The sequence below is a fragment of the Gobio gobio genome (assembly GCF_949357685.1).
Source record: "Gobio gobio genome assembly, chromosome: 4".
Taxonomy (NCBI): Eukaryota; Metazoa; Chordata; class Actinopteri; order Cypriniformes; family Gobionidae; genus Gobio; species Gobio gobio.
Genome location: NC_137100.1, coordinates 48,000,984 through 48,027,608, shown reverse-complemented (window position 1 = coordinate 48,027,608; position 26,625 = coordinate 48,000,984). Strand labels below are relative to the sequence as shown.

Below are 26,625 nucleotides of genomic sequence, written 5' to 3'. Positions count from 1 at the left end.
CCTTGTTTCCTGCATGATTTTTCTACATTCCAGAAATTAATCTTATCTTATTAACTTCATTTCAGGCACAAGCTTCTAAATGTTTGTGCCCCTCTGGGATAAAAGACCAGTCTGAAGCACTTGTCTTAAAAGTCCTCTGTTTTAAAGCAATATTTAGGGTTAAATACTGTACACCATTTAATTGACAGCATATGTGATAAAACAATTATTGACAGTAGTCAACTTAAAATAAGTCTATAACATCCATACATTTTTTTCCCAAATCAGTTCTATATATATGTTTGTAGGCACAATGAACGTTTATGGGGTATGTATTAGTTATTTTCTGTGGTTAGGCAGTGGCATGTACTTTACGTTTTCTGGCCAGATGTTTAGTGTACATTAAAGACAATATACAGTATAGAAGTGGGCTAGGTTAAGGTAACTGGTCTACATGTATAGCCTGGATGCCAGGCTACTACATGTATATGGTGTTGCTAACTTATTGGGAAGGTTTTACCCTGTGAAAGTGATCATGTTATTTTTGCGTAACATAAGATCTGCCTTGCAATTGGTTTGATAACTTCAACAAAAATGTGCATTACATTTATGAGAGACCCTACATACTCAAAATACTAGGTGAAGCAGGCCATGTCCTAGTAGGCAGTGCTGTTTTATAATATATTGTTCAAAGTGTGCCTCAGTAATTTCTACATTACTTACAGAACACAGATAGAAGACGATAAAGTGCTGCAGATTAATTTTTAGTGTGCGTAAATAAATGAAATGGTCACACTATTTCTGTCTTCTTTAATAAATACTCATTCAAAAAAATCTTAGCAGACACATGATCTGGTAAAGACAGTTTATTGGGTTTTTTAGGCATATAATTATGGCTTGATGCTCATGCCACCATGCACATCATCTACAGTAATCACAACTTGAAGTCACTGCTGTACTGTATTTAGAGATTGAAGCGGAGACACTTGGAGAAGTTTAGATGTTCCCTGCAGGCTAATTATAGAGTTTTTCAAGTAAGCTTTTTTTGTGCATCCACACTATATAGAACGATTAAACAACAAAGCCGTTAACTCTCATACCCACCCGGTCCAGACCTGAAACACCCGTAGTCTATTGAAGTGTTTAGGCAAGTAAAAGCACACCAATGGGTTTTCGATTTGGACCACAACACTTTGTTTCTTCAATGTCAAGGAATAAAGTCAGGACTCCAATATAACTGGTTTACATTTGTCAAAAGAACTTCTGAGGCTGAAACTACATTGATGCACAGTGATGACACCGGAGGAAGAATATGACACTAACATCGAGTTCATTACTGGTAAACTAGGGCTTTAAAATGGGCTTACTTCCTTCTTTTTTTTTATAATATACATGCTGTATTTGTCGATGGTCATATTTCTCTAATGTACTAATGTCCTGCGCTACTAGCATTTCATAGCAAACTGGGGGTTCAATACAATGCAGGTTGTGCGATGCAATGCGGGAGATGTTAGTTGAGCTTAAAATACACGGCAATTACTCAACAAAACAGTTCATAATAATACTGTTACCAATGAGAGAGTCGACTGACAAATAAACATTGTATCATGTATTTCTACCTACAAATAGTTAATATTACACACTATATTACTTCATACATTTATGCTTCCTAAAATGTAAGAGTAACCAATCAGTGTTCTGTCTCTATCCAGTGATGACAATGTTATTGGAAAATGTTGAACTCTGGCCTGAGATACCAAGATACCTTCAAAGTATTATGTCCAAACCCTCTTACCAGCAATTTTGGCCATCCATATCTGTATATAAACATACACACAACACGCATATCTAGAGAACACTTCACACTTGAGTTAAAGTCTGTCTGTAATACTGAACCAGGGATTCAAAACACTTGTTTTTTGTGCTGTAAAGATTAAAGGCAAAAGGACATCATTTTTAATGAAGACAACATTGAAACTAGACAGATGAATTTTGCACTTATGCCCAGCAGTATCTCCCTTCTTCGCATCTTCATTTCCATAATCTTTCACTTCTGTTGAAAAAGATGAGCAATTATCCCATTGCAGTCAGCTGCAACAATGTAGTCACGTTACCTGTTAAATAGGCAGAAATAAAATAAATATCATGTTTATAATGGCGTGTCTATGTGAAAATATCCAAACTGGCCAGTGTCTTAAATCATGAGAGATGTATTTATGTTTGGGGTCAGCAAGAATGCATTAAATTGATCAAAAGTCTAGTAAATACTTTTATAATGTCAAATAAATGCTGTTCTATTGAACTTTATATTCACCACAAAATCCAGAACAAATGCATCACGGTTCCCACAAAAATATTTCAACATTGATCATTAAAAATGAATCATTCTTGAGCACCAAATCAGCATATTAGACTGATTTTTGAAGGATCGTGTGACACTAAAGCTAAAAATTCAGCTGTCCATCACAGAAATACGTTAAATTTTAAAATATATTAAAATAGAAAACAGTTCAATTAAATTGTAATATTATTTCACAATATAAATGCAGTCTTGGTGAACATAAAACCCTTATTAAAAAATCGTACCGACCCCAAACTCTTGAACGGTAGTGAATATCTGTTCTTGCGTACAGTCTATTTGTAGACATACATTATTTCAACCGATTTTGTACCTTATTGTACATGGTGTTTGTCAGAGTTTGGAGGGTTGGTAGGGATGAGTTTAGAGTCAGATCCAGGGCTACAGATCCCTTCTATTAGATTCTTGTTGCAGTCGCCCAGGCTGGCAGCAGGAGAGAGTCTGGGATAAGCTACTTGCCCCGTCAGATCCAACAGGTCCTCTAGAGCACGCATGTTACTCATTCCATTCTGCTGGGGAGAGTTCAGTGGGGAAAATTCTGGGATGGAGATTAACTCCTCCTTCGAGATGGGGCTGAGAATACACAAAATAAACACAAAAGGATTAGACAATTTTCCCAGTAAATTTGAGGTGCTTCAAACCCCCGAATATTGTTAATGGGTTCATATTCGTTTAGAATAATGTCAGCTGTGTGTAAAAAAGCAGACACCATTAAATGGATACCAAAAATATCAACTATAAAAAAGTGTTCAGATATCATGAATGATATATTCACAATGGAGATAAAAAAATATATATATTTGAACAATATTTTGTCAAAATAGATTCAATATAGGATGTATATACACTGATCAGGCATAACATTATGACCAATTATGACCAATCCTAATGTGTTGGTCTCCCTTTTGCTGCCAAAACAACCCTGACCCGTCAAGGCATGGACTCCACTGAAGATGTTAGATGATGTTAGCAGCAGATCCTTTAAGTCCTGTAAGGAATTTGGAGGCCAAGTCAACACCTCAAACTCGTTGTTGTGCCCCTCAACCATCCCTGAACAATTTTTGCTTTGTGGAAGGGCGCATTATCCTGCTGAAAGAGGCCACAGCCACCAGGGAATATCGTTTCCATGAAAGGGTGTACATCAGGGTTATTCAAATCTTGCCCTGGAGGGCCAATGCGCTGCAGACCCATGTTTAGCTCCAACCCTGATCAAACTCACCTACCTCTGACTTTCTAATGAACCTGAAGACATTGATTAGCATGTTCAGGTGTGTTTGATTAGGGTTGGAGCTAAACTCTGCAGCGCATTGGCCCTCCAGGGCAAGATTTGAATAACCCTGGTGTACATGGTCTGCAACAATGCCTAGGTAGGTGGTACGTGTCAAAGTAACATCCACATGGATGGCAGGACCCAAGGTTTCACAGCAGAACATTGCCCAAAGCATCACACTGCCCCCGCCAGCTTGCCTTCTTCCCATAGTGCATCCTGGTGCCATGTGTTCCCCAGGTAAGTGACGCACAACCATCACGGCCATCCACGTGATGTAAAAAAAAAAGGGATTAATCAGACCATGCCACCTTCTTCCATTGTTCTGTGGTCCAGTTCTGATTCTCACGTGCCCACTGTTGGTGCTTTCGGCAGTGGACAGGGGTCAGCATGGGCACCCTGACTGGTCTTCGGCTATGCAGCCCTATACGCAACAAGCTGCGATGCACTGTGTATTCTGACACCTTTCTATCAGAACCAGCATTCAATTCTTGAGAAATTTGAGCTACAGTAGCTCGTCTGTTTGATCGGACCACACAGGCCAGCCTTTGCTCCCACGTGCATCAATGAGCCTTGGCCACCCATGACCTTGTCACCGGTTCACCACTGTTCCTTCCTAGGACCACTTTTGATAGATACTGACCACTGCAGACCGGGAACACCCCACAAGAGCTGCAGTTTTGGAGATGCTCTGACCCAGTCGTCTAGCCATCACAATTTGGCCCTTGTCAAACTCGCTTAAATCATTACGTTTGCCCACTTTTCCTGCTTCTAACACATCAACTTTGAAGACGAAATGTTAATTTGCTGCCTAAAATATCCCACCCACTAACAGATGCCGTGATGAAGAGAGAATCAGTGCTATTCACTTCACCTGTCATCGTCATAATGTTATGCTTGATCTGTGTATATACTGTATATACATTAATATGAATAAAGGATTGAACATAAATAACATATTGTGTAATATGCATCTCCTTCATTCTTATGTTTTATTTACATTTGTTTATTTGCTGTTGTTGTTTTTTTAGGCTGCTGCAGATTCAGTATTAGTGTGTGTAAATAAAAATCATAAAGTGGTCATACATTATTCTATTCTTTCTCATTTTTTTACCTTTTTTTTTACTGTGATGCAGTTCCTACCTGGTCGGTGTAGGGCAGTCCAGTGTACAGGGTATGTTGACACAGTCATTGTGTCAAACTCACCTAACCTCCATGTACTGCACTTGATCTGCTGAATCCTCTGCCGCTCCACTCTTCCCTTCCAAAGTGTCCAGACGTATAAGAGGCAGAGGCGGTTTTGACCCTGGCAGTGAGGTCAATGAAGAGGCTGGGTGGTCTTTCCCCCCCTCCTTTGATTTCACCTGTGTTATCACATATCCCCCAGTCTGAGTGAGAGTCTTTGCTTGTGGGACAGTTACCGTTGAAGTCCCCTGTCCATTGGCATGAGGGATGTCTGATTTCTTCACAGTGATTTCCTTCTTGGGTCCCTGAGCTGCGGCCTGTCCATTCATTTGCACATTTACAGGTGTTTTCACTTGGTTACTGGCCTCCTGTTTGGCCACCTGAGTGATAGTTTGGCTTTTTCCATTGGGCAGGCTGTTTACCTGTAAGCTGCGAGTGGGCATATTTGCAGGTACTTTTTCTTGGGTGGAAACTTTGGGTTTGCTGTCTGTAGTCACAACACTTGTGATATTTGCTACTGTGTTTTCAGGCGAGCTCTTCAGCGGGGTTACCTGCACCTTTGCTGTTGATGTGTCTTCTCGCTTTACCTCTTCTTTCACTTGTAAACTTTGGGTCTTCACCTGTTCAACCTCTTGTCTAATAGTCTTGGTATTCTCTTCACTTACCTTTCCTTTCTCTTCTGTTTTCACTGTAGTATGATGGATGTTTACTTGGCTGTTCAAGGAGGGATTTTTAGAAGACTTCATCTGTTTATTCGTACAGCCATTCTCTGATCTTTTCCCTTCACTCTCCTGTTTGTAAGTCTGGCCATGCACAGGGGTTGTCTGAATGATGTTGGAGGTCAAATGGTTACCACCTGAGAAGAAAAGAGGTGTTGGAGACTCTTATAAAAATGTATACTATTTTTAGCCTGATATCAGTCTGCAATAGACAGCAAAGCACTCTCATGTTAGTACACCAGCAAGATTTTAACTGGTGTCGTATGCACACTTTTAAAGGGTGGTGGGAAAAAACATACATACAATACACATACACTATATTGCCGAAAGTTTTGGGACGCCTGCCTTTACATGCACATGAACTTTAATGACATCCCATTCTTAATCCGAAGGGTTTAATATGGAGTTGGCCCACCCTTTGCAGCTATAACAGCTTCTACTCTTCTGGGAAGGCTTTCCACAAGGTTTAGGAGTGTGTTTATGGGAATTTTTGACCATTCTTCTAGAAGCGCATTTGTGAGGTCAGGTACTGATGTTGGACGAGAAGGCCTGGCTCGCAGTCTCAGCTCGAATTCATAGGTGTTCTATCGGGTTGAGGTCAGGACTCTGTGCAGGCCAGTCAAGTTCCTCCACACCAAACTCGCTTATCTATGTCTTTATGGACCTTGCTTTGTGCACTGGTGCGCAGTCATGTTGGAACTGGAAGGGGCCATCCCCAAACTGTTCACACAAAGTTGGGAGCATGAAATTGTCCAAAATGTCTTGGTATGCTGAAGCATTAAGAGTTCCTTTCAATGGAACTAACGGGCCCAGCCCAACCCCTGGAAAACAACCCCACACCATAATCCCCCTCCACCAAACTTTACACTCCTGGCAACCACCAAACCCAGGCTCGTCCATCAGATTGTCAGACAGAGAAGTGTGAATTGTCACTCCAGAGAACAGTGGTGGCATGCTTTACACCATTGCATCCGACGCTTTGCATTGCACTCTGTGATGTAAGGCTTGGATGCAGCTGCTCGGCCATGGAAACCCATTCCATGAAGCTCTCTACACACTGTTCTTGAGCTAATCTGAAGGCCACATGAAGTTTGGAGGTCTGTAGCTATTGACTGCAGAAAGTTGGTGACTTCTGCGCACTGTGCGCCTCAACATGCACTGACCCCGCTCTGTGATTTTAGTGGCCTACCACTTCGTGGCTGAGTTGCTGTTGTTCCCAATTGCTTCCACTTTGTTATAATACCACTAACAGTTAACCGTGGAATATTAAGTAGAGAGGAACTTTCACGAATGGATGCACAGGTGGCAACCTATCACGGTACCACGCTTGAATTCACTGAGCTCCTGAGAGTGACCCATTCTTTCACAAATGTTTGTAGAAGCGTCTGCATGCCTAGGTGCTTGATGTTATACACCTGTGACCATGGAAGTGATTGGAACACCTTAATTAAATGATTTGGAGGGGTGTCCCAATACTTTTGGCAATATAGTGTATTCGGTAGGATTTTTTAATGTTTTTGAAAAGTCTTTGATCGAAAATACAGAGTAATTACAAATAATATTACACTTTTATATACATGTTTTCTATTTCAATATATTTTAGAAGGTTATTTATTCCTGTGATGGCAAAGCAGAATTTTCAGCAGCCATTACTTCAGTCTCCAGTGTCACATGACCTTTCAGAAGTCATTCTAATATGCTGATTTGCTGCTCAAGAATTTTTTTCTTATTATCACAGCTGAAAACAGTTGTGCAGTTTAATATTTTTGTAGAAACTGTGATACACCTTTTACTGGATTCTTTAATTAATAGAAATAAAGTTCCAAAGAACAGCATTTATTTAAATTAAATATTTACTGACAAAATAAATGCCTGCAATGTAAAACAGAGCAGACTAAATTTAGTCTGTGTAGTCTTTGAATAGATCACCTTGAACACAACCTATGACAGAGAATATGATCCCCTGCTGCCCTCTCCTGACATTGCTGTAGATACTGCAGTGATGGAAAAATACCAGCAGGCCTTCCTGACACATTAAAGGTATATACGCTAGAGGGAGAACAGTCTGCATTCACAAAACAAGGAAACCTATATGCATGGGTAACACATTTCTATGGATAGCCACATGAAACAACCTAGGCCTCCTTTTTTATAATAATTTAAAATGTAGTTATTAACATAGGTTTTTAAAATGTTGGTTTGTGAGAGTAAGTGTCAGAGACAGCAGAGTTGAGTCCTACCTGGAGGAGAGACAGGGTGGGAGACAGGAGATAGGGGCTCTGGGCTATCCTCTCTCTGTGTGAATAATAGGTCATTCCGTTACTTTAACTTTCAGAGCAATCATTTCCGCTCTACTTTCTCTACTTGACACAAAAAAAAGGGCTATTCATTTCATATCCACATGGATTGTAATCCATGTAGGTAGCTGTACAATGCTTTACGTAATTGATAAAAAGTCTACAGTTGAGTACATATACTGTATTCAGCTTAGTTGCCACGCTAAACAGTTAAACATTTCAAATTGATGGATGGACTGTTTCTCACAGATACCTTCATCTCGCCGTCACTCTTTCTGGTTCTCTTCATTATTTCCTCAATTCTCTGCAGAGAATTTAAGCACATATCAGTCACAGTATTTACCTATGCACACTTTTTAATGTTGAATCCTATTGGTTATTACTAAATATGATCAAATGTACCTTTAAAAATGATCAAATGTAAGCCTAAACTGGACATAAACTGTAAACTTGGCCTCAAATCTGATTGGTCGATGGAATGTTGGAATGTTGTTCCAGGATCAGCAAAGTTGTTGATCGAGGAACATGTTGTACTTGGTGAAAGAAATCATATTCACCTACTAGAATGAAGTGGTCAGTGAGGTTTGGTGTTTACAGTTTATATCTACATGGTGTAATATTATCTTCCACTGCATGCATTGCTTCAGCTCATTTACTAGGTTGTGTATTATACAGCTGATTTTTGCAAAGTTGCTTACTGTGGCTTGCTGCTGGCAGTACTACCTTTTTTCGCTGTTGTCTCTCCTGTTCCTCCTGCTGTTTGAAATGCTCTCTCTCCTGCCGCTGATGCTCAGCGTCCTTCTGAGCACGCATTTCTGCCTCCTCTTTCTATTAAAAACAGAAACAACTGAAAAGATTAGGAGACAGACAGACAGACAGACAGACAGACACAGACACAGACAGACAGACAGACAGACAGACAGACAGACAGACAGACAGACAGACAGACAGACAGACAGACAGACAGACAGACAGACAGACAGACAGACAGACAGACAGACAGACAGACAGACAGACAGACAGACAGACAGACAGACAGACAGATAGATAGATAGATAGATAGATAGATAGATAGATAGATAGATAGATAGATAGATAGATAGATAGATAGATAGATAGATAGATAGATAGATAGATAGATAGATAGATAGATAGATAGATAGATAGATAGATAGAGATGATGGATGGATGGATGGAGGGAGGGATGGATGGATGGATGCTAATGCATTTTGGTCCAGTGACTGAAAAAAGTAATTTGACTCTGAATCATCTGACCTCTTTCTCCATCTGGGCCTGGAGCTCCTTCTCTTTCTGTTTTTTCTCCTCCTGCTCTCTCTGTTTCTGTTGTTGCTCTTGTCTACATTTCTCCTCCTCTGCTTGACGAGTCTTCTCTTCCTGTCGAACTCTTTCCTCCAGCTGCCTCTTCTTAAGTTGCTCACTCTTTATTCTGAAAATCACACACAGACCAACACAGTCCCATGAGGAAACGACGCTCTAGCGCCTTTTATCCCACACCACCAAAACGTCACTCTTGTACTGTATTCAAGTGGCATTCAAACATTACCGGCGAAGTATTCAACAATTTTTTTTTCTTTTATGTATTTTTAATTCTCTTTTATAAGATAACTTTCAGTTTCTTATAATTGCATAGCATTTTGGTACTTTTGATTTTGGTATGTTATTCCCAGATAACAACCAGTAAAAACTGAAAACACTTGCTAGGAAAGTTTTTTTTATCGTGGAAGTTTTGCATTTGGTGAGCTAATAAAATATTAGAACTCAGAACTCAGAACTCACTCTGTCAGGGTTTATTCTGCAATAACAAACAGCTGGTTGTACATTATCCCTTACTTGTAAATACATTTTCATTGAACTGAATTGAAAAACACATACAAAAACCAACGCATACTCATTTTAAATGACTGAGTCATGTTCAACAAACACTATACATACACAAATACAGCACCAGTCTCACAAACACATACTTTTCCTGCTCCTCCAGTTCCCTGCGTTGTTTCTCCTCCTGTTCCTTCAGCACTCTGACCAGACGCCTGCGTTCTGCAAGCAGACGAGACGCCTCCTCAGCATCTGTCGTTCCAGCAACCACCTTGCCAGCAGAGTTCACAGGTGAAGGGTCTGTCAGAGAGTGAAAGCAAGAAAAACTATTTTCACAATTTGTAGCCACTGTAAAGAGAGAAGAGAATAATATAAATTGTCATTGCAGTTAAAATAAGTTTAAACAAGTGAGACACTAGTCACAACTTTGGAAAGCTCAGGGACTACAAAACAGGATCCCTTTAGTCTCTAGGGCCAGACTCCTGATTTAAATAATTTTTTACCTGAAAGTTCAACCCAAACATGTTTATATATTACATGTAGTAATGAATGGCTATTTCTTTGATAATCCAGTGAATTAAAAGCTTTTAAAATGAATGAATGTTACACTACTTCATCTCACTTGATTTTTTATTTTAATTGTAAAGTATTTGGTATATTTTGTATTTTTAGAGCGCTATAAATTATTTAAATTCATTTCAAATCATTAAATTGACTGACGCAAACCAAAAGATAAGATATTCATAACAAATGAACGGTAAGCCAGTCAACGGTGCACATAATACAACTTAAATAAAAAACAAAGTACACAAAAAGTAACATTAAAATTTGATAAATAAGCTAAATTTGAAAAGCCACAAAAATGGCTGGAGTGAGTCTGCACTAGTTTACTGAAGCGGGTCATATAGTGTTAAAGGTTTCAGACCCACCTGCACACTTGTTTGCAGTCGCGTCATTACAGTTTGATTTGGGATGGTTTTTCTCGGGGGTCTCCATCTTGTCATGCCTATTTTGTTGGTTTTCCAAAACTATACTTTTCTTCTCCTTTGCCCCATTAGTGTGATTTTCTATCTTTACTGTTCTTCTTTCTGGAGGTGGTGTGCCGGAAACAGGTGTCTCCATTTTTGGTGCCTTATCCAAACTTTCATTGTTCGGGCCCTCCTTAGAATCCTGACTTTTGACGTCCTCAGCTTTTTTGTCTTGTGTCTTCCTGTTGTTGTCACTGACTGGTGTGGCGGGTCTGTGTTTCATAGGGGAGGGTGGATACTGCCGCACTGCACATGGTGACTGAGTACGACTCTTAGGCAATAACCTTCAACCATACAAACAAACAGCTGATTCAGATACTTATAGTCAGCACATTACTGAATAAAAATGTAATTAATTGGAGATCACTTTGCTAGCATCCTATATATACACAGTATATAATATGTATAGATAAGTGTGTGTGTGTGTGTGTGTGTGTGTGTGTGTGTGTGTGTGTGTGTGTGTGTGTGTGTGTGTGTGTGTGTGTGTGTGTGTGTGTGTGTGTGTGTGTGTGTGTGTGTGTGTGTGTGTGTGTGTGTGTGTGTGTGTGTGTGTGTGTTACTGGGGTGTGGCAGGTGAGACAGAGCGCTGTGTAACATCAGCAGGAGATTTCGCTTGCCTCACTGGTGAACCTGTGGCCGGTGAGCCAGTCCTCCTCTCTCTACGCAATCTCTCCTTCTGCACAAACACAGATAACACATAACACTTTGTAATTTTTTACAAAAACTATCAAAAAATTCCATTGGTGAAATCAAAAGGGCAGTCTTTAAAGAAACCAATAATGTGCTGTTTTAAGCCACTTGACAATCGATTTCCTCTCCAAGATTTTCCAGATGTCAACCTTTTCAACCTAATTTGAGACAACCTTTGTTTAACAAACATTACAATTCAAAAGATAAGATTTCTTAATGTTTTTGAGAGAAGTCTCTTATGCTTACCAAGGCCGCATTTATTTGATCCAAAATACGGTAAAAACCATTAATAGTATGAAATATTACTACAATTTCAAACAATTGTTTTCTATTTGAATATATATTTTGAAATGTAATGTATTCCTGTAATGGCAAAGCTAATTTTTCAGCATCATTACTCCAGTCTTCTGTGTCACATGATCCTTCAGAATTCATTCTAATATGCTAATTCGGTGCTCAAGAAGCATTTTTTTAAATAAAATATTGTTGAAAACAGTTGTGCTGCTTAATATTTTTGTGGAAACCGTGATATTTTAAAATCTTAATGACCTAAACTTTTGAACAGTAGAGTAGCTTTACAAAATATTGATAAAATATAACTAATTGTTAATTCTGCATTAATGAATGAGACATTTAATAATACATTAATTTAATTAGAGTAATTAATAAAAATGAAAAAAAATAATAGTTTTCGGTTCTATTTTCCATTGTGATACAATAGGGCAAAATTTCTCTCTAAATTGTTCCCCATTTTTTTCCAAATTGTAATTATAGTGTTAAAAATCATATTAAAAAAACTTCTTAATTAAAGTCAACATAGAAACAGATAGTGATAATGAAGATAATGCATACAATAGAAGGACAAAAGTGTTTGTTTGCTTGTGTTTGCATGACTAGCTAAAAACAAAATAGGTGAACTTCTTTTGAATTTGTTGCAGATATGTCCTGACCTTGGGGGTGTTGGGGGCACTGACAGCTCCACTTGACTCTTCTGCTGGCACAGGATTGTTTCTGCGGCGGCTCGGTGACCCTCGGTACGGTGACCTGTGAGGACTGGGGGGCACTGAATGGAAGAGACATAGGAGCATTTCTCAGTCCGAACAGATCTATCAATATTACCATTTTTGTCTACACAGCTTAAACTGACATTAAACACTTAGTAAGCCACATATACACGCATACACACTCTTTGGTTATCTCCAACAAATAACAAACAAAAACATATTCAGTGGCACAAATGAACACAGATGTAATTCAGCTCCAAGCTTTCATAACATAATACACCTGCTGCGGTGTGTGTGTGTGTGTGTGTGTGTGTGTGTGTGTGTCTGTGTAGTTATGTTCATCATGCCTACTGAGATCCAAATAGAAAGAAAAACTACCCATATACAGACAAACATGCACACGCAACACTTCAACACTGAAAGAACCATAGCTGTGATTAAAGTACTGGTTCACACAAATTAAGTTGTTAGTAAAAAAAAATGTACACTCAATCATACAAAACTCACAAGACACAGCAGCACACGGACATTCAGATTTGCTTTGACTTTCACCAACCAAGTACTGAGCTACAGAGCAAGTGCAATGAATATACAGTGCTGTGCCAAACAATTCAGTCAAAAATTATCCCATTCTCTGTTTTTTTAAAGCACCGATATTGCTTACCACCATATAGAATTAGTGCCACAGATTATCAGATAGACTAAGACCAGAAATTAGCCTATTTCTTTTTTTATAAGGTATATTTTTAGGGGTATTTTAACATTGCAAGTGGTTCCGGCCTGTGTAAAACAGCATGTTTTGAAGCTAGGATTTTCTGGGTGGTTGCCAGGGTGTTGCTATGTGGTTTTGCATTGACCCAGCTTAAAAGAACCCATCCCCAAGTGTGATACACTCAAAAAATCTTTAGGCCTAGATTTAAGATATATGCATTCGATTTCCAATACAATTTCAAACTCATGTGAAAACTTTTAAATACACAATAACCAGTTTTATATATATATATATATATATATATATATATATATATATATATATATATATATATATATATATATAATATATATATATATATATATATATATATATATATATATATATATATATATATATATATATATATATATATATATATATATATATATATATATATATTAATATTAAATTAGGTTAATTTTAAACTTTGGCAAAATCCTTTCATTTATGTATGACTGACAATGCATCACATTTATTTGTTTGTTTGTGTTAAAACCGTTAACCAAATGGATGGAAATGTTATATGCAATTCGCCTAAATGTTTTTGAGCGAGTCTTTAGACATGGCTCATGTCCATCCTTTAATGGGATTTTTTTTTTTTTATCACCCGGCAGGTGAAAATCATAAGTCAGCTTGTTTAAAAAGCATTAGCATTTTCCATAGCATTTTGGCTTTCAGTGATTAAAACTAAAAGAAAATCACTTAAAACTGAATTGAATTCAGTGGTTGAGAGAAGGTGCTATAGGCCTGAATATGTGTACACGGCACTGTACATTCCGATTATGTATAGCAGCATGTGAATTGCTCAGCAAAACAAAAATCTTGGACATTATCATACTTGAAAGCAGCCTCCTCTTGTCATCCCCTTATCTTGCTGGCTCTTGATCTAAAAACAATTTCAAGGTAGCTAATTTTACATAAGCGTTTATGGACAGTCTCTTGCCTGAGACCTAAATGCAAATGGGTCGCAATTGGATATTATGCGAGCATTTACCCCATTTAGCCCCCTATAAGTGCTCAAGCAGGAACCAGGGAAGGAGAGCAGGCTGGTTTAGAGTTTTGGGATGGAAACCAAAAAACTAGAAGAATGGTGTCAATCTGAGGGGACAGGAGGCAGAAGGTGATGAGAAAAGGCCAGCTATAGGGTTCATACCGTTGCCTGATTCGATGGCAGGAGGAGAGGGGGCAGCGAGGTCATGGGGGAGGGCGGAGGCAGCAGAGAGAGGAGGCGGGGCATTCTCACAGTCACCTGGGCGATGGGGTCGCGGCAGAGCACAGCAGAAACAGCAGAGCGTTATGGACAGACTGGGCACCCTTAGGTGAAGTGTGTGTTCTTGGGGTGGTGTGTGTGTACCTAAGCACACACACCTACACACTTTCACCACATCCTCTGGCGCTCTCTCCAAGCATAGCAGCCAGACACAATGAGCAGGGCTGATCTGACTTCAGACACACTCAAACTCAAAACCTGTGTCCTTCACATTCACACACTGCAATCATCATATCAAATCAGAACACACTTTTATGATCAAGTCCTGAAATCATCCGAGTGCTCTCAATAAGCATTCACATTTAATTTCGGAGAGAAAACATAAAGCAACAGCAATTAGGATGATTGTTTCTTAAGATCACTGTGGATAAATCACACGCTAAATTAATAAATTTAACTTTTTTATTGAAGATGTACTTTCAGTTTAAAAAATATATATGAATGAATAAATTATTTAAAGCCGCAGTCCATACGTTTTGCCTCTTTTCTCGCCATCTCTGTTTGAAACCTGCAATTGCAGTTAGTTGTGGAATTATCATCTTTACGTGGGGTGTGCATCAGCACGGATGAATCCTCAGAGCGGATGAATATAATGTTTTGTTTTGAGTATATGTGAGTATATGTGTCATGATTCCAGCCTGTGTTTCCCTGTCTTGTGAGGACTCTTTTGTTATTTTCTGTCTAGTCATGTTTTGTAGTCCTTTGTAGTTTTTCATGTTGTTAGTTCTCCCAGGTGTTTCCCATTTAGCCACTCTCTCGTTATCTTGGCTGCGTCCGAAAACCTAAGCAGTAACTCGTTGCCTTATCAGACAATGGCTTGTAAGGCAGCGTTTGTGCATGAAGGCACCTCACAAAACTAATTTTGTACAGACTTCTTAGGCAGTGTAACCGTTTAATGTTCTACAGCAAAATAGAGAGAGTTTTGGTGAGAACTAAACAAATATTTAATTACTACATTAGTAATTTCTCGCTAGAAATGACATCAGCAGTAGAAAATATTGGTAAAAAACTTACATTTACACACAAACTGACCAGCTAACGCAACCTTCGGACGCCATCTTTGTTTCCCAGCTCAACTGTCACAGAATGGAAAGCACAGGATTGAGGGATATCAAAGGCAGCGAAGGATACAAATATGCTGCCTTCAAAAATCGATCAGATGAAGGTATCTCTGGAGACAGGAGGTGAAGCTAACATTAGATTCGGACGTGCCTTGGTGCCTTCCTGCCTTGAAATGTGCCCTTCGAAGGCAGCATCTTGTTAATCTTGTTTCCCTGTGTGTATATATACCCCAGTACTTCAGTTGTTGTTTGTCGGTCGTTGCTTCTGTATGTGTGTTCCTGTCGTTGCGTTTCTGCCTGTTTTTGAATACCCTTGTTCTTGGATTTACTTTTGATGTTGTTTGTTATTAAATTGGTTATGCTGCATTTGGATTCTCACTCTGCTTCATCCCTGCTCACACGTTACAATATGTGTAGGCTGTGACCGCACCGGTGTGGATACTGTACTAAATTACAGATACTACGTCTTGGAAGTACGACCAAAATAAGTTTCACCGGAAAATTTCACTTTTTTTTTGTTCTGACTGACAAAAAAAAAGGCATTACAATAAATTGCGCTACCAAAGGTGATTAAATCTAATGATTGCTTAGCTCATATCACATGAAACCATGCAAATTACTATTACTTTTATACTTTGTTCTCAAATTGTTAATTTTAACAACATCAGCATTGCGTGACTATATGTATTTAGTGTATTAGCGTTACCTAATCTTTTGCTTTTGACTAAATTGTCACTGATGATTGTCGTTTGCTCCTTTCTGGATTATAATCCGCTATCAATATGATGAATTTAATTATTCCAGCTGCTGCGAGAAAAGGCTATAAACGATCCGCCACCTGCAGCATCCTCACATGCGACATAGCCTTCCCGGGACTCTTTCTTTATGTATACAGATGCGACGCAATAATGCCGGCATGCTGAATTCCCAGCAGAAAGCTTCCAGTACCACTCTTATTAGAACACATTATTACAAGTTTTACCGTTGTGAATCGTGCTATGGTAAGGAGATTGTTTTGAACAACGTCTGGTTATGTACTTGCTCAAAATTTGATTTTGGATCATTTTTAACCAAAAAAAAGGTACGGACTGCAGCTTTAACAAATTAAATACATTTTTTTTAAAAAATTTTTTAAAAAATTAATTAAGTTAAATTAGCCCCCAACCATCCACCTTAGATCTAAAGATATTCCTCATGGAGTTATGACACACATAAAACCCTACAGACACACATGTAGCTAAGTAAAAAACAAAGGTAGCTTTCACGTTTTACGTTTTTGCTAATAAACTTCATGAAACATGCAGAGATCATGGAAAATGGCACAGCATTACTTTCAGCAGATTCACCCGCTTAAAAATAGACATAATCCATCACTCAGATCTAAAAATCACCCACAGAGCACATAGCTAAGTAAAAAACAAAGGTAGCTTTCATGTGGCGTTTTCACTCTTAACTCTTAACATTAATCACACATAGATTATAGAAAAGATATTCCTCATGGAGTTATAACAATAAAATGACATAAACCGTAAAACACTTGTTTGGAGAGGTTTTTTAAACAAAAAGGCTATCTTGGTTCCAAATGCTATAACTTTTGATTCCTTTATGCTATCACCACTCAATTTGATCCAGATGCAGCTCACATGGAGAACGTCACCAAAAAAGTCCTACATTATTTCCTTCCTGAGTTAATATCAAATAAGAAATGTATGTAAAATTTCCATTTAGCACACTTTTTTGTCTTTAATCAGCAGTTTCTCAGCATGAGAATGTCCAAATGTAATAAGTAAGTTTTCTATCAAACGATACCTACATTTTGAAACGTTTTGCTCTTGGAGTTATGAGTTTTTACTTTTGTGTATGTCACAACTCTAAAAATGCCTTCAGGGCTTAAAGGGTTAAATGTATTTTATTTGATCTGAAATCGATTTTACAATCTACAATGACTTCAGAAACAGTACACAGACACGTTTTTCCTTTTGAACTTCCCTAGCTTTTTAAATGATTAAATCTAAGGCTCCAAATCAATAACCAATTTCTTAACCAATTAATGAGCTTGTATCTAAATCAAGCCAATAGGACAGGGACGCGTAGCTCACAGAAAGTGCTGATTCACTAATGCCTGCCTGTCTTTCCTCTCTGATGAACTGAATTATGAAACCTGAGCTCTAGTAACACTGTCCTAAAGTCCAGATGAAAACCATACAAATGCAAGGATACTGCATTTTCTTAACAGGATCTTAACATTCACTGCTTTGTGGAAAATTCTAAATAAAATAAAAAATATCAGGAATTTAGACACGTTTATTTTAAAAAAGCATTTAAAGCCAATAATCTTGTATTTAACTACTATGTAAAAAAACACATTCATGACAAAATGAGGATGAACATTTTAATAATAAATTAAATAGAATTTAGAAAAATGCTAACTAAAAGCATTTTCATGAGTGGTCTCAATGCACCATTTCATGAAACATTTTAAAGCAGTAGTGCCTTCCTTCCATTCTCATTCCATCACTCCCCTCCTCCTAGTCTCTCTTTTTCTTCATCCAATGTGATGTGTGTGCATTACACTCACCTTGAGCGGTGCCGTTGGGACCCCATACCCAGCGTTTATTTCTGTTCTCCAGTTGCAGGCTGCGCTCAAGTGATCTCCTCATCATAGCCTCCAGACGCTCCTGTGTGTGCCGTTACAGCACAGGAAACAACAGACACTCACTTCACCAATGGATATTTACACAAACAATATTAGTACAACCCCTCTGTGTGCAGATACATTCACTAATAGAGAAATGGTCTTCATCTAAACTACACATAATTCCATGAATGCTCATAAACATCACCGTTCAAAAAGTTTGGGCTAAGATGTTTTTATTTTTTTTAATAAATTAATACTTTTATTCAGTAAGGATGCATTATATTGATCAAAAGTAACAGTAGAGACATTTAAAATGTTATAAAAGATCTCTATTTCAAATAAATGCTGTTCTATTCTGTTAATTATAGAATCCTTAAGGGATTGGTTCACCCAAAAACAGCTCTTGTTAATATTTACTCATACTCAAGCCCTCCTTGATATCATATGACTTTCTTCTTTCAACCAAACACTATCTGAGTTATATTAAAAAATATTCTGGCTCTTCCAAGTTTTATAATTCGCTGGAACTAGACTCACGTACAGCCTTTACCGGAAACCAGTGATTTTAGTTATAAATATGGATATTTTTCCTAGAAAAACTCATCGCTTCGGCTTCAGAAGGCCTTTATTAACCCCATGGAGCTGTATGGATTACTTTTATGATGGATGGATGAGCTTTTTTGGGCTTCAAATTCTATGGTACCATTCACACCCATTATAAAGCTTGGAAGAGCCAGAATATTTTTTAATAAAACTCAGATTGTTTGGTCATATACACAGAATGGCTTGAGGGTGACAACATTTAATGACTGCTAAAAATGCAGCTTTGCCATCACAGAAATAAATTACATTTTAAAATATATTAAAATGTTTTTACTGTAGTTTGGATCAGCCTTGGTGAGCATAAAAGATCTCTTTCAAAATAATTTTAAAAATCTTACAGACCCCAAACTTTTAAACATTTAGAACAGCACATCAGCGACTCAGATAATAACTATAACCTTAATTTTCAATTTTCCCTCATTAAGTTTACTAGAACTCATTCCCTTCCAGAGAAATGGTGCTAATAAGCACCGCATGATCAGCAAGTCGCATACTCAAAGTTTCAGCCATCTCCTTTACGCTTCCATTTATGCTTGCTTTGCATCTATGAAAATGGTTCCAGCAACATTTGTTGAGACCAGCAACACCTCCCCCGCATGCCACCTTGTTCCTCTTTCTTTCTTTGCCCACTCCTTTTCAGGATCAGCCTTTCCAAATGAACATAGTTGTGAAAGCTGACTGTGTGGCAGATGAAGGCCGTGTTTGAGAAGAATAATAATGAATCCACAGCCCAGCGAGAGACAAGGATTAAAATAAAGTCTGATCTTATCCGGCCAAATCCCTCTGATTGGAGACGTATCACAAGCCACGACACCCAGTAAACACTCACAGGCTCATAACAGATAAATGAGTGTGTAAGAATAGTGTCTGCTCTGTGGGTGGGTGATATTACATGGCGAGGCAGGAATTCATTGCCATAGATACAGTGCATTTGCTGAAAATGTCATTTCACACAGCATAAAAACATATTCGCAATGCACCATATTAATTTAATCACAATTCAGGCCTAAATGTATTCACAAAACGGGCTCTATAGCTGTCCTACAGCTATTGGAGATGAATCACAAGGGATGTTTGAAATTAATGACTAAACGGAATGAATATCTAATTGTGTCCAGACATCTGGCAGATCAGTGCCGTATGAGGGAAAAAAAAGCATTCAAAAGGTCAAGGGAAGAATAGCACAATCATCTTGTGGCCTTCTCAAATGAAAAGAAAAACAGTATCTGTAATTCCGGTGACTCATTGAGCCCTTGGAGTGGTGGATTTGATTATAGATCTCTGACCTTCTCCTCTTCTAGCTGCTGTCTTCTCTTCTCCTCCACGGCTGCTCTGCGAAGCTCCTCCTTCTGTCTCTGCTCCTCCAGCCGCTTCCATCGCTCTTCCACTGTCTTCTCATACTGCAGCTGTGCTCGCCTCTCCTTCTCCTTTATAGCTTGCTCCCGTGCAACTGAGAAGAAGCAAGAGAAAATATTGACTTCATTTTGGCTTGTTATGCAAAAAACACCTTCAAACTCAGAGCTCATCATCAATTTCAATCAATCATCATCAATCAATCATCAACTTCTCAAACACGGCCTTCAACACGGCTCTCACAGGGAACGTTCTTGTGTGCATTCGCAATATTTTCAATTGTTGGTATATGTAAACATACAATAAATTTGACAAACCCAATCTTGTGTTTTTTTCTACATCTTTGGCAATTAGCATTGTGTAGTTTAGATATCAGGTCAGGTTACTTTAGTTGTACCCTCAGGTAGATCTGGTTTGTAGTGGATGAGTTAATACATCTTAACAAACTTACAAAAAACACAAACAATGGACAACATGATAAATATGCTCCAAGTTCCCATCATCACTATGGCCACTTAAAGGATAGGGATAGTTCACCCAAAAATGAAAATGATCACATAATTTACTCACCCTCAAGCCATCCCAGAGGTATATGACATTCTTCTTTCAGACGAATACAATCGGAATCATATTAAAAAATGTCCTGCCATTCACTGCCATTATAAAGCTTGGAAGAGTTCATGGTTTTATAATGGCAGTGAATGGCAGCCCAAATTTTGAAGACCAAAACAGTGCATCCATCCATTATAAAAGTAATCCATTCGGCTACGGGGGATTAATAAATTCCTTCTGAAGCGAATTGATGGGTTTTTGTATGAAGAAAGTGCAGCGCCTCTCACAGTTCAAAATGCTTACACTACGTCTGACGTTATCGTTGCGCCATTTACGCTTTTTCCATAAGTTGAATATGGAAGGCGGCCCGCCAGAAGCTAGATATTTTCCTTTATAGCATGTTAAATATGGATATTTTTCTTACAAAACCCATCGATTCGATTCAGAAGCCCCTTATTAACCCCCCGGAGCCGTGTGGAGCACTTTTATAATGGATGGATGCACTTTTTTTGGACTTCAAATTTTGACCGCACCGCATTCTCTGTTCAATTTATGGAAAAATTGTTGAAAGTTCCCCTGCCGATCGAAAGACTAACGCGACCAGTTACGCTCGTCATGACGTCACGTACGCATCTTGAGTTTCACTTTCAACATTCAACACTTTTCCACGGAAGGCGGTCGGCCGAAAGTTTACTTGATAAAGATTTAAATATGAATATTTTTCTTACACAAACATGTCGATTCGCTTCAGAAGGCCTTTATTAACACCCCGGAGCCGCGTGGAGCAGTTATTTGACGGACAGATGCACTTTTTATGGACTTCAAAAACAGAGCAACTATGAATCAAATTCTAATGCTTGGATTAGCCTGGACTTCTGTAATATAACTCAGATTTTATTCGTCTGAAAGAAGAACGTCATATACACCTAGGATGACTTGAGGGTGAGTAAATTATGGGCTAATTTTCATTTTTGGGTGAACTATCCCTTTAAATTCACTGCTCCCACACATACAGAGACATGAACAGACACACTTACCAAAAGTCTTCTCCCTCTCCTCACGTCTCTCTTTGGCAAGCCTCATCCTATCATCGGTCTTCAAATAGCCCTCCATATCTTTGACAGAGTGACAGGGAAACATAAAAACAAAGGAAAATAGACACTTTATCCTCTTAGGTTTTACACTGCTTGTGCTTTTAGACAAACAATCAGATGAGTTAGAAGATGTCGACTCAACCACACCAACAGAAAAGGTGGGACTTACATTGTTTACCTGCATGTACGTTGGTATTAGCCGGATGGCGTGAAGGTGAACCGTGCCCATTGGTCTGAGTTTTCTTTTCTGTGACAGTGGGTGGGGCCAGTGCATCAGCTTTAGATAGGATGAGGATGAAGACTGTGTCAGCGAAAGTTCAAGTAGTAGCCATTTTTAATAATAAATATAATATAATATAATATAATATAATATAATATAATATAATATAATATAATATAATATAATATAATATAATATAATATAATATAATATAATATAATATAATATAATATAATATAATATAATATAATATAATATAATAATATCGCCACCTTAGAATTATAAGGTTCTATCTGCATTCTGAGCAGTTTTGAGATATTGAGCTTCAGCTTTTGCATTCCATTCGACTTTGTAGATAGAACCTTTTATTTCTAAATAAAACATAAAAAATATCACATAATGTAAATAAGTTTTCACAGAATATGAATATGTGAATAACAAAATTTTGACAAAAAATGTCTGATAGAACCCTATAGTTCAAAGGTGATGAAATGCATTCCTGTAGCTCAAACAGTAGAGAATGGCACTTGCAACTTACTTTACTTTAATATTTTATTTAACATACTGGTAGTTTTGTTTACTTAAACGTGTCTATAAGTTTGCACACTAATTGATTCATCACAAAAAAAGAAACATTTCAACTTCAATGTTACTGGACAAAGTGTAAGAGGATCTTACTTTGTTTCATTGAAGGGCTGCCTTGGTTGGTTTTCTGGTAAGTTGGTGAGGCATGACCATTGCTTTGAGGTTTCTTTTCCGGAGTTAAAGGTGATGTCATGACTTTAGTAACTGCAGAGAAATGGAGAACACACCAATCGTGGTGAAAATTAATTGAAATGGCAAGCTTCAGTGTTGAGAAGACCTTGACATACATAGCTGACCTTGTTAAACATAGAGATATACTTGAGTTATAAAGTCCCACTAATAGTACACAGAATTACTATTGAACAAATTGAGGTAAGCTAAACAGAGAGTTTGTTTCTGTTCTGAGTCTAGCACAAAGAAGAGACCATGGATTCATTCTGGACTGGATTATAAATCTGAAGCTGTGGCTTAGTTACTTCTGCTTCATCTATATTCCCAAACTCTAAATGCAAACGCAATCAGACGATTCACAGACACAGACACTTAATAGAGTCAGACATTTGATCATTTACCCAAAAAGATTTGCATCTTAAACACTCACTGAAATAAACAATCCACTGGCAATCAATGTATTAGGCAGTTTAGTAGAACCAAATTGCATTTCGTGACTTGAAGAGTGCAGTGGGCTCTAAAAATAACTAGACGGTTCTTAAATGTTCTACTTTATTTTCTATTTTCTTGTTGACAGCATTGACAAATGCATAGTGTCAGATGTTATTCTGTTATGTTCCGTTTCCGATGCTCCTTCCTCTGCGTGACGGTTCTTTTAAATAAATTGCTCACTCATGATGGTGTCCATTGTCTGCTCTGTCTCTTTCCTTTTTTTCTTTCTCTCTGCTTCCAAATCTATATCCCAATACGCACACAAAGCTCTGCTATAAGAAGCAGAGTGTGCATAAAGCTGACTGAGAATCTGTGAGCTAAATGTCCCACAGTTCCATGAATAAAGCAACACAGCATTACAACTACATATACCTCATATGCAGAACACTCTTGTGGATTTTGTAGGTTCTCTGGATGTCTTTACTTGGCACTACACTAAAGACCATGTATATACAACACAATATTCCATAGAGCCGAAATGTTTAGATGCATTTGTGTCTTGTGAAGTGGCAGATAAAACTCAAACTGATGTAAACTCTTAATGATAAAGGCTCCAAAAATCATATACACTGTAAACTGTAAATGCTTAATTGGTTTGAGTAGAGCCATCTTAAATTAAACAAATTAGTTCAAACAAATTAACTAACTTTAATGAGTATTTAGAACTTTCTTTTGAGTTTGAATTTTACACATTTTAAGTATGAATTGTTTCATTGTTTTGAGTTTTATGAACTTGTTTCTTTTTATTTAGACTAACTTAAATTTAACCGAAACTGGGATTTCTATTTCCCAGCATGCTTTGCCATGACACTCAAAAGGGACAGTAACTGTCAAAATTAAGTGTTATATTACGTTTTTTGTGTGTGTGCAAGATTAACGTTAAGTGGGAGATTTAGTAGTGTTTAATGTTTTGTAATGTAATGAGTTTCTGTTGGTTTTGGTGACGAGTAGAGCATAAGCTTAGTTTGAGAACAGATATATGTTAAATGTATTATATTGCTGTCCTCATTCAGCAAGTGTTATGCTAATGCTACCAAAGCATTTTGTAACCAATTAGCAAGGTGGCATTTAATAAATTAGCTAGTTCCACTACTAAAAATGTGAGATTACATGATATTTTTAAGTTAAATGTATGAATTAGTTTACTCAAATATTTCAAGTTCAGAGTAATTAAAATGTATTATTACAAAATAAATATTTTGTTCTGCTAAAAGTTCTGCTTAGTTAAACGTTTTAAATTTCTTAACTTAAACAATTTGAGGCAACTGATTGCCTCAATTTTTTTTAGTTTTGCCAATTTATCCGGGTTTACAGTGAAGCAAAGCAATAAAAGAACGATTTTGGGTTCCCTAAAGAACTTTTCTGTGAACACTGAACAGTTCTTAAAATAACCACTTTTCTCTAATCTAAAGAACCTTTTTCCATTAAAGAAACTTTGGTGCAATGGAAAGGTTCCATCGATGTTAAAGGTTCTTCAAGGAGCCATCAATGCCAATAAATAACCTAAATTACAAAATAAATGTAACTGTAATCTGTTACAGTTACTGAGAAAAAAAAGTGTAATTAAATTACAGTTTCTTATGAAAATGTTAACGATTACAAAGGGGGGTTACATCTTAATATTTTCTGTAAAAATCTAGGATATTTTCAATAATATTAATTTGTTTGATGTGCATGTTGTCTCCTGCCATTTAAAGTCCATTTAGTAAATCAATTATATTCTGATGAGAATTGAATTACAAAGGGGACAAATATCTCTATTAGTTTGTCCCGTTGTGACTTTCAAAATAGAGCTATTTAAATACACAACGATTGGTCATTGAGTCTAATTTAGGTTGAATATAACTTAATAATAATAATAATCCAATGCATGTTATGACAGCTACACTGGGGGTGTCTGTTTGGGTTGCCAGTGAGTCTGAAACTAGAATCTATTCTTGCTTCTGTTAGTGAGAAATCAATATTAGGCCTTATAAGGATAATGTTTTCCCTTCACAAACACACAGTGGTAAAAAGAATAGCAGCCTATGCAGATTTGTACTATTTTTATTTATAAGATGAAAACATCATGTTTATATTACAGTATAATGATCTAGAACTGTGTTTTCTCTTAAATATAACTCTCTGTTTTAGAGGTTAAATGTTTGAAAATGATTAAAACAAAACTTAACAGTGATCTGTCAAAATGTCACACACTGCGTGCACTATTGAGATTTGGTTAGGACAAAAAAAAAGTAGGCTAACATGCGGTGTGACAGGGAGAGTTCTGCAGATGCTGTTTGCTCTTATCACACGCATTCACTCCCAGCTATAGGCCTACTGAAGCGAGCTCCTGAGACGGATGTAGCTCTCCATCGATTTTCCATTAAATTAATTTGGCAAATGGACGTGGTTGAGTCTTAACGGCTCTAATCTCATCAGAGTTTTGACTTTATAGTGTTGGGCGGTGTTCGCCACGTCAACTTTCGAGAGGCTCTCATGCCTTGGAAATGCAACGCAGTACAAAAATAATGGTAGGTAACGTTAGGCTACTTGTCCCATCTGATGATGACCAACAAACAATAAAGACCTGCGCCGAGTCACACCGGCAGTTGTATGAAACAAACAAATCTGATAAAAGCAAGAGGTTATAGGACTAAATGAAAGAAGAATTTCGAAGTGGAGCAAGGCCCGTTAGCATATAAACGCATAATAAATCGGAAGCTTTAGCGGTTTTTGTCGGCCAGATCAGACAGCAGCATTTTGGGAAGGAAATGGGCACGTCAGTCATTGTTCTTCATCGCCCCACTGTAAGCTAGTATGCTATATAGGCATAAACATATGTAAGCAAGTCATTGTCCTACTCAACCATTACCAAGCTAACAAAACACCGCAGGTACGCTTACTGAATTGTTGACATGTTACCTTTGCGCAAGTCGCTCACCTGTCGTTGTACTGACAGCGGTGTTGACAGCGTTTTCCGCCATCTTCGTGGTCCACCGGCGGCTCTCCCAACCGCAATGTCACGGACGCGCCGCAGCAAAATGTTACCCCCCAAAAAATTCAAGCCAAGAGAAACAGCATAGCCCGCTCCTTCCTGGACTGCCGCTGCGGTACCGGGAACTGATCCGCTTTCCACAATCTCAGCAGAATGCGCTCTGTGGCGCTATCACAGATTGTTGGAATTGCAGTGATGAATCGATTGAGAGAAAGTTAGTCTCGCGCGGCAGCCTGGAGTATTCTTACCAGCTGTCCCGTAAAGAGAATACTGTGTGGTAGAGAATAATGTGGAGAGTCCGGTTAAAGAGGCTGGACTGGACAGCGCAGTAGTGCTGAAACATTGAGTGACGTCATCCACAGCGGGCATAACGAGCCAGAGATCGGATTTCGCTCTAAAACTTTTCAAATTACATATTTTAAAAATATAGCTACTTAGGGCGAATTGAATAATCGTTCAATTAAAATCGTGTGTGGTGTATGTATATATAT

At 37.9% G+C, this 26,625-nt stretch overlaps 1 protein-coding gene across 1 annotated transcript; it reads right to left on the bottom strand.

Moving 5' to 3' along the window:
• Positions 1-831: 831 nt before the first annotated feature.
• Positions 832-26,410, bottom strand: map7d2a (MAP7 domain containing 2a). Its single transcript, XM_079814137.1, has 17 exons — positions 26,081-26,410; positions 22,588-22,698; positions 21,868-21,966; positions 21,633-21,710; positions 19,977-20,140; positions 18,028-18,127; positions 12,311-12,423; positions 11,288-11,346; positions 10,572-10,954; positions 9,792-9,942; positions 9,082-9,253; positions 8,530-8,634; positions 8,060-8,110; positions 7,750-7,804; positions 4,812-5,646; positions 2,652-2,911; positions 832-2,093 (listed from the first exon to the last, which is right to left on the bottom strand). Exons 1-16 carry the CDS (start codon positions 26,121-26,123, stop codon positions 2,653-2,655), a joined length of 2,778 nt encoding a protein of 925 aa, XP_079670263.1. The 5' UTR covers positions 26,124-26,410; the 3' UTR covers positions 832-2,093; position 2,652.
• Positions 26,411-26,625: the final 215 nt, after the last annotated feature.